The following is a 9,205-nucleotide window of genomic DNA, read 5'->3' as shown; positions in this document are numbered from 1 at the left end:
TTTTTGTGTTATGTTGTAAGTTTTTGTGTGTGTGTGTAAGTTTTGGCTTGTCTGTGTGATTTTTTGTGTGTTTGTTTGTGTCAGTTTTGTGTGTGTGTGTAAGTTTTTGTGTGCGTGTAAGTTTTTGTGTGCAGGTAAGTTTTCGTGTGCATGTGTAAGTTTTTGTGTGTGTGTGTGTAAGATTTTGTGTGTGTAAGTTTTGGAGTGTGTGTGTAAGTTTTCGTATGTGTTTGTGTTAGTTTTGTGTGTGTGTGTGTGTGCTAGTTTTTATGCGTGTGTGTGCGAGTTTTTTTTGTGTTCATGTGTTAGTTTTTGTGTGTGTGTGTGTGTGTGTAAGTTTTTGTGTGTGTGTAAGTTTTGGAGTGTGTGTGTGAGTTTTCTTGTGTGTGTGTGTGTGAGTTTTGTGTGTGTGTGTGTGTGTAAGTTTTTGTGTGCATGTAAGTTTTTGTTTGCATGTAAGTTTTCGTGTGCATGTGTAAGTTTTTGTGTGTGTGTGTGTGTTAGTTTTTGTGTGTGTGTGTGTAAGTTTTGGTGTGTGTGTGTAAGTTTTGGCGTGTGTGTGTAAGTTTTCATGTGTATGTGTGTGTGTAAGTTTTTGTGTGTGTAAGTTTTTGTGTGTGTGTGTATGTTCTTGTGTGTGTGAGTTTTTGTGTGCATTTAAGTTTTTGTGTGCAAGTAAGTTTTTGCGTGTTGGTCTAAGTTTTTTTGTGTGTGTGTTTAAGTTTTTGTGTGTGTAAGATTTTGTTTGTGGATGTAAGTTTTGTGTGTTTGTGTGTGTAAGTTTGCGTGTGTTTGTGTGTGTGTTAGTTTTTTTGTATGTAAGTTTTTTTTGTGTGTGTGTGTATATGTTTGTGTTTGTGTGTGTGTGTGTGTGTTTATGTTTGTTTGTGTTTTTGTTTGTGCGTGTTTGTTTATGTGTGCTTTTTTTGTTTTTTAAGTTTTGTGTGTGTGTGTGTGTGTGTGTATTTTTGTGTGCTGGTTTTTGTGTGAGTTTTTTTTGTTTTCTTGTTTAAGTTTTTGTTTGTGTGTGTGTGTAATTTTTTGTTTGTGTTAATTAGGTTGCGTGTGTGTTTTTTTGTTCGTGTGTGTGTGTGTGTAAGTTTTGTGTGTGTGTGTGTGTAAGTTTGGTTGTTAATTTAATGTTTTTTCTGAATGTTATTTTTCACGTGATTTTAAGTTTTTTTGTGTGTGTGTTTGTATGTTTTTGTGTGTGTGTGTGTAAGTGTTTTCATGTGTGTTTTAGTTTTCGTGTGTGTGTGTGTAAGTTTTCGTGTGTGTGTGTAAGTTTTGGGGTGTGTGTGTAAGTTTTTGTGTGTGTGTAAGTTTTTGTGTGCATGTATGGGGATCGGGGGAGGACCTTTGGGGCCCAGGGAGGGCGTTTGGGGATCCGGGGCCCTTGAGGATTGGGTGGTCTTTTGGGAGCCCAGTGGACCTTTGGGGACCGGGGGAGGTCCTTTGGGGGCCCGGGGGACCCTTGGGGGCCGGTTGGCCCTTTTGGGAGCCCGGGGGACCTTTGAGGACCAGGGGAGGGCCTTTGGGGGTCTGAGGAGGGCGTTTGGGGGATAACATTTCGAAATTTTCACTTTTTAGTTTACTTTTTTTGCGGCGCATCCCCGCGGCGCATCCTGCGGCGCTTTCCTGCGGTGCCTTCCTGCGGCGCATCCCCTGCGGCGCTTTCCCTGACCCGTGGCGCATCCCTGCGGCGCATCCTGCGGCGCTTTCCTGGCCCACGGCGCATCCCGGCGGCGCTTCTCTGGTCCGGGGGACCTTTGGGGGCCGGGGGAGGGCCTTTGGGGGCACAGGGAGGACCTTTGGGGCACAGGGAGGTCCTTTGGGGCACAGGGAGGGCCTTTGGGGGTCCGGGGGGACAGTTGGGGGCCTGGAGGACATTTGGGGACCGGTGGAGGGCCTTTGGGACCCCGTTGGTCCTTTGGGAGCTCGATGGGCCTTTGGGGGGCCCGAGGATGGCCTTTGGGGGTCTGGGTGGGCCTTGGGGGGCGCCGGGGGGCCTTTGAGGACCGGGGGCTTCCTTCGGGGTTGGGGTAGGAGGATTGGAACCCTTTGGGGTTGGGTTAGAGGACCTCACAACACTGTTCAAATGAAACTTGTGTATTATAACGACCACAGAGTTTCACCATTAAATTCTCTTCTAAAATCTCTTCAAAAATCATCTTTTAAAATGTCTCTAACTGTTTCGCCGAAATAGTTCCATAACCTGTCTAAAACAGTTTCGCCCAAATAATCCCTAAACGTAATTCAGCGTGTTCCTTTTGTTTTTGGCATCTCTGCGCTAATGCATTTCAAATTAATAAGAAACCTGATTCCCGCGCTAAAACAATTCATCGCTAAGATGTTTCTTGGAGAATTGTTTCCATGGCCTTTGGCTATTAATATCCTTTGGAGTTCGACCAAAAGAGTTGTTTCCGAGGCAATGACATTAATGACTTGGATCTATTCCTGGAGAATCGTTTCTATGCGAAAATTTTTAAAGTCTGACAGATGATGTCATTGGTTGATTGATCTGTCAAGAAAGTGGAAATTAATTTGTTGTTTCTAAGGGGAATTATTGATTCACGATAGGTGAATTGAGGTCGACAGCACAGGTGTTTGACATTCCTGGACGGCATAGCATTCGCTGAGAGCGTGCACTTACAACAACAACAACATCGACCTTGGAAATTTAGGTCATTGACCCCATTAACCACGTGTTCTCCCTAATAACTCTATGCCCTTATTTGGAGTCCCGTCAGTATTCTATGCCCATATAAGGAGTCCCGTCACGACTGGCACCCCCCCTTCTACTGATAACACCCTTCATAGCCCTCAGGACAAGGGTTGTAAGTTATGCGCTGGGGGCATATAAGGTTTTTATAGAAAGTGTTGTCGTAGAAGCTTCAAAAAGGGCTTATTCGATTGGAAATTAAAAGGACAAGTACCGTTTTAATCAGTCGATAGTGATCAGAGGGCAAATGACCCGCTCACGCCCATCATTTTTCCAAACACTTTTAATCAAAATTTTGTAAAAAACATTGTTTTAAATGTTTTCACTTTAATAACTTTAAGAAATCAAAAATTAATTAAGATTTAAGGAATAAATTTCAGCTTATGTATATTAAACTGACAATGCACATTTTTTCAGTAAATTCATTTGAATATGTTCGGTAAAGTACAAATTATATTCTGGCTTTTAGAAAGCATAGGGGTTTTGAACCCTGCTCATATTAACTTCCGCTCGTTTGGACTTAGACTCTGTTATTTATTTTAATTTCTGTTTGTTTTATGTTTCATTTATTTATTGATACTGATTTGTGGTAGTTGTATGCTTGGTAGATTATTTGCTTCCATATTTGTTCTTTTTTGGTTTAATGGAGTTCTTTTCTTTTTTTTGAAAAACTTATTGTGTGGAAAAAAGTTTTTTAAATTAATGTCTTAAAAAGACCTAGTATCTTTTGATTGGTTCAACAGGTTGTGAATTAAAAAACAACAGTATTGTTGTTTAAGAAAAAATTATTATATAGCACATGCCCCTTGACTATCCGTATAGAACCCCTTTTGCACACACACCCAATAAAAATGCTGGAGCTACGCCCCTGTTCAGAGATGCTACCGGCTTATGATCTCCTGCCCCGAAATGTTAGGATTTGGACGGTCTTCTTTAATATCTTATATTTCACTTGTCGTTTGCTCTTTTTTTTTATTTGAGTTTATCTTCTGGGACAAACTGGGATATCCTCTGGGATGGGACAGTCCCCCTTATATACGAAATAAATTTTTGTTCGTTCTAAATTTTAGTGTCGCTCATTACTTTCACTTGAGAAAAATGTTTTTTTTTAAATTTAATCATTTAAAAATTAGAAATCTGTGGGCTCTGTTCTTCTGTTGAGGTTAAAAAAAACTTAAAATCACATACAAAATTTGTTTATATGCTTTTTTTTTACATTTTTACGAGTCGGATAAATATTCCGGCTGTGGGGGGGGCTCAAATGTTAGGTTTTTGACGGTTTTTTCTTGAATATCTTGTATTTCACTCGTGGTTTGCTCTTTTTTGTATTTGAGTTTGTGCCCCCTCCTCTGGGATAACTTTATGTTCAAGTGCCTGTTTACAGTGTTTTAGGTTTTGCTTTTATAGGGAGCAGTCAGCATGTGCATCTTTCAAGCCCAGTTCAGATGGCGAAGGTCTAGAGTGGATAAGACATGAAGCCCTCACACAAGGCACCGAGGAGGATTACCCGGTGCGAGTGGCTCAGGTTTGTTTCGAAAAGAGGGTAAATAACTTTTTTTAAGACAGTACTTGTAGGGTGTTCGCAGGGTTGCCACCCGAACACTTTTCTTTTTCAAATTAAAACTTTTTATAGACTTCATTTAAGTTGATTTGTTTGAATTAAGTAAATACACATATATCAAATTCGTCTTTAGATAAGACATACATGTGTTACAAATACCAGAAAAACAGACGAATGCTATTCTATCTCGTTTTGGAATATAATTCTTTACTACAAATTTGTGGCAACCCTGGCTACTAGTACTCGTCTCAGGGCGCAAACCCTGCCTGTTGGATGAGTGCCAAACTGCTTGGTAAGCCAGGGCGTCAAAAAATCTTAAATCAGCTCTTGGTCCATCTTGACTTTTTTGAATCAGATCTTAACCTGCTCTTTTCGTTTCTTCTCTCAATGGGTAGGCACACGTAGCTGATTTCGGGAACCGATTTCAGCATCAGTGGACAATCGATAGCGGTAAAAAAAAATTTGTTGAAAGAAAAATTTATTGCGCAAAATTTTCAAAACAAAAACTCACGGACACAAATAGCCAGCTGGAGTTTATTAATAGTTGCTTGATTGATCTCAGCTTAGTTCTCAGTTTAGTTCTCAGCTCAGTAGTGGGGTATTTCACCACAGACATCTCTGACTGATTATTTATTTGTATCCCTATTTTTTTGTGATGGTCATGATGAAAATCGGCGCTAATTTTGTAAATCGGCGCCGAAACTAGAAAATTTCCAAGCTCAAATTGACGCCGATTTCTTTTAAAATTGACGCTGATTTGGAAATCAGTTCCCGAAATCAGCTACGTGTGCCCAGCCCTTCAGTGAGACAGAGGCTTGCACTTCAACACGTTTTGTGAGGGTTTTATCTTGCCTCTGGCAAATATAACTGAACCAAGCTAGGTGGAGTTTTTCGTGGTTACACTAACGTCACACAAATATTTCCGATTCACATGCAGGGCTGTAATTTAACGGGGGAAAACAGAAGCGAAACAATATCAAAGTAAAACAGTAAAAAACCAAAAGCTAAACCCGCATCTAAATAGGTAAATCTTTAAGAATGTCAAAAGGCATGCTAAAATCTAGTCGCCGGTACCAGATCACAGCATAAATATATATACGAACAGTAGTGAAATGTCCAGTATCCTACTCTTTATTAAAGATTTTTGAAACACATCAGTGTAGAACTCTCTTCATGACTCCGCCTCTTCGCGCACGGACAATGACAAATGTCATGCGCATTACGATGGATGCGCAATGTAGCGCATTACGGCAAGAGTGATCCGACTAGTGTTGGGTGATATTTTGATTAAATGACATATCGATATACCGATATTTTTACTTTTGATATTTGATCATATATATATATCGATTTCGATATTTCTGATAAGTTTTTTGTTCATATTAACTTTAGGGTTTGGCAAAATTCAATAACAAAATTTGCAATTGAAGAGTATTTTGCACCTTTTTTTTCCAAATTTTGAATAAAATAAAAACACTGTCATTACACGAATGAACATTACAAAGACCCTGATTTGGAATTACTCTGGCTCAGGATAAAAAAAAATAAGCTACTGGCTATTTTTGGGTATTCAAATCAGCGACATGTATTTTCCCCTGAGAATTGGTTCAGCCTTTCAGTGATTAAATAAAATAAAAAGTCTTTTTTTTTCAGCTGAAAGCAAGGAGCAACATTAAAACATACAAGAGCATACATTTTTCCGTATATAAGGAGAAAACCCCTCCTCAATACCTCGCTCTTCATGCCAAAGTTTATTTTTGTATTTAAAAAATCTTCTGACTCTAATTAAACGGCTCTTGTGTTTCAGGAGTTGTTTTGAAATAATTAGGACAAAAAATTAAAATTAGTGTAAAGAGTGAGTTATTGAGGAGGGGATAATTCCCCCTCATATACGGGATAATTTCTGTTTGTTTTAATAATGCTCATTACTTTTAGTTGAAAAATTAGTTTTTTTTAAAATATAATTTCTGATCGTTCTTCAAATAATGCCAAACCCCCCCCCCCCCAAGAAAATTGCTCCTTGGAAAGTTTCTCCCGTGTCAGATCCTCCTTCCCCCCAGACAATTCTATCCTCGCTAAAATTTCCCCATAAAAAACTTTCTGCGGACAATCCCGCAAGGTAAATTATGTTTAGCCTATTTTCGTTTGGAAAAAAAGACTTGTTTTCCTTTTAATTTCTAGTCGTTTTTCAAATCATGCCGTAAATCCTCCCTCCGCGGAAAATTTTCCTGGAAATTCTACCCCCCCCCCTCCTGAGGAAAATGACCCCCCCCCCCACCACGGCAATATCTATCTGACAATGGCAATATCTATCTATCAAAATATCTTCAAATGTTGAATTGGCAAAAGAAAGTAGGTAAAATAAAATGAATTTTGTATAAAAATTCCGATAAATTCCCCCAAGTATAGTTTCCCTTTGAAAGTTCATCCCTAGAAACTTCCCTCCCCACAGTAAATTCTCTCGTTGGAAAATCCCCCCCCCCCACAGAAAATTTTCCCCACAGAAAAATCACCCTCCCCGAAAACTTCCCAATAATACTTCCCAATAATAAATACTATATGTAAACACAGGACAAATTTCAAAACTTACAACCCTTTCCCCAGGGACTTGCAGGGTCGTGTCATCCCCAGAGGCATGATTACCTGACCTTTCAACAATGCTGATCAAAACGACTGTCTCAAATTTTTGATCGGATTACTCTGGGAAAAAGGGAGCATGGGAGGGAGAGAGAATCTAGTTGGCATCCGATCGTTTTGGTCACAAAATGGGGATCTAGAACTTTTATGTCCGTTCAAGCAAGCCCTTTCTCGATCTTATATGGCCATTGTTTCGATACGATCACCCTTGCAAAAAAAAAAAAAAAAAAAAAAAAAAAAAAAAAAAAAATAAACAAAACAGAACTAATAAACACGCATTCGTCATCTTTCTTCTGGCAAAAACTATAAAACTTAACGTTTTTGCAGACGCAGGTCAGGAAACCTTGCAGTATATTTTTCTGATGAGCCGAATCGGATGGCGTGATTTTTATTACGATGCTTTGACTTGTCTAAAAAAAAATTCTATACAAATTTTCTAAGGCTCGTAGCTTTTGATGGGTAAATGAAACTTGATGAATTTTATATAACTGTAGTCGGTATAAAAAGCCAATTCATTTGATGTATCTATTGTTATCAAAATTCCGTGTTTTAAAGCTTCGGTTATTACTGGGCGGAGTTACTCCTTACTTACAGTTTGTTAGCACGAACTATTTGATTAACTGATCAGGCTTGGAATCCACTTTCAGAAAGGACATTAGTGGCGGGCACAGATATTAATTTTATGACAAGTTCGTATAGGCATTTATGAGACCCATATCATAAGACTTCTACGACTTGAATAGATCCGTTTTCTTGGAACTAAAGACTCCCTACTGAAAATCTGGAAAGCCATGGTAGATGCAGCTGCTGACGAAGCTCGTTTTGCATTGACTGCTGAAACTCCTTCATGTGATCTGCCAGAAATGGCTTGATTCATCTGCATCTTGAGGCATCTGCATCTGTTGATACAGATTCCAGTAAGGCCCAATCCATGTCTCTTGCTATTTTACTCTCAACTTGGAGACGATCGTCAGGGGTAATATACAATTTCTAGAAAAGCAGATTGAGGTATGTGGCAATCGTGACAAATGTGATCTGAGCAAGGCCTATAAGCTTAGAAGATATTTTATCTAGTCAAGCCTTTCGGAGGTTCTCAGCAACATTTGAGAGTCCATACTCACTAAACGTAGTTTGAGAACAGACTATGCCAACTTATGAATACAACTTTATATGCTGTGTATCAGCATATACGTATGAGTTAGTGAATTGAATATTGTTCTTCCTCTAGGCCGTTTGCGAAACAATTTTCTGCGTTGGATCTTTTCTGCTGGACGTTCACTGGTAGATTCGGGAAAAAGCCGAAATAATATCGTTTTCGATATCGATATTTTGGCTTCGATTTTAGATATTTGGTCCAATATATCGATATCGATATCTAATATCGTCCAACACTAGATCTGATCAAGTGCCAAAGAGCAACTGAAACTATTGCTGTGACGTAGTGTGAACTTCCCGTTCAGCGCGTTATGATATGTGTCAATTTTAAGAGAATTTTTCGCTACTGTTCGTACATATATTTATGCTGTGGTACCTGATAGTGCGCACTGAAAGATTCATCTTCCTTTTTGAATGACTAATAAAAAGTGAGCAAATCAAACAAAACAACGGTAATATGAATTGATCAACAAGTCAGGTTTTTATGTCTATTATTAGTGTTGTTTGTCTTATGCTCTGAATCTGAAGTGTGCTTTTCTGAAAAGTGTGCCTATTTACATAAGATTCATTAAAGTGTCTTTAAAAAATCCGAGCTTTATAACATCAAGATATGAAAAAAAAGTTTCACCCTACACAAATCAGCTTATAATACCTGAACACTAATGAGCTTAAATTCGCCCTGAACTTACTGTGGTTGAACATTTTCTTCTATTCTGTCCTTTCGCTTCCTTTCTCAACTAACCGGAGAGTTTTGGAACAACCACGTACACTGGACATTTATTTTCTGAGGGGATCCAATGAAAAAAAGAATTGATTATTTAGAATAACAAATGCTTAGAATTTCGGACAATTTATATTTTTTAAGGGTGGGGGACTGAAATCCCCACGCTACATACGCCCACGATCTGGAGATTACGTTTTTGAACATTATTATGAGCTGACATAAAAGTTTTTATTTATTTTGAATATTTTTTTTTTAATTTAACTTCGACAGCTACTGCTAGGGAAGAATGCAAAGTTGTTATTGATTAGTAAATTCTTCTTCTTCTTGCAGCTAGAGTATCTAGTATATTATTTACAATTTAAGAGTCCGTGTTCATTGGTTTAAGGTGCAGAAAATAAACATTACC

The 9,205-nt window shown here is 38.6% G+C and overlaps 1 protein-coding gene across 5 annotated transcripts in view; it reads left to right on the top strand.

The window, feature by feature from the left end:
- The window catches only part of LOC148952491 (platelet-activating factor acetylhydrolase-like), a 146,926-nt gene that overhangs the window by 96,644 nt on the left and 41,077 nt on the right, over positions 1-9,205 (top strand). For 4 of the 5 annotated variants that reach the window (XM_089089918.1, XM_089089915.1, XM_089089920.1 and 1 more), the window contains one exon: positions 4,130-4,265. In XM_089089918.1, the coding sequence (XP_088946044.1) occupies positions 4,130-4,265 (136 nt within the window). The remainder of the gene's footprint in view (positions 1-4,129; positions 4,266-9,205) is intronic. The other variant, XM_089089919.1, reaches the window with a different exon arrangement.

This window comes from Artemia sp. Qi Xiang Cuo, chromosome 5 (genome assembly GCF_049724085.1).
Source record: "Artemia sp. Qi Xiang Cuo chromosome 5, ASM4972408v1, whole genome shotgun sequence".
NCBI lineage: Eukaryota > Metazoa > Arthropoda > Branchiopoda > Anostraca > Artemiidae > Artemia > Artemia sp. Qi Xiang Cuo.
Note: the sequence above shows the minus strand (reverse complement) of the source record. Positions and strands in the feature narration are given on the sequence as shown.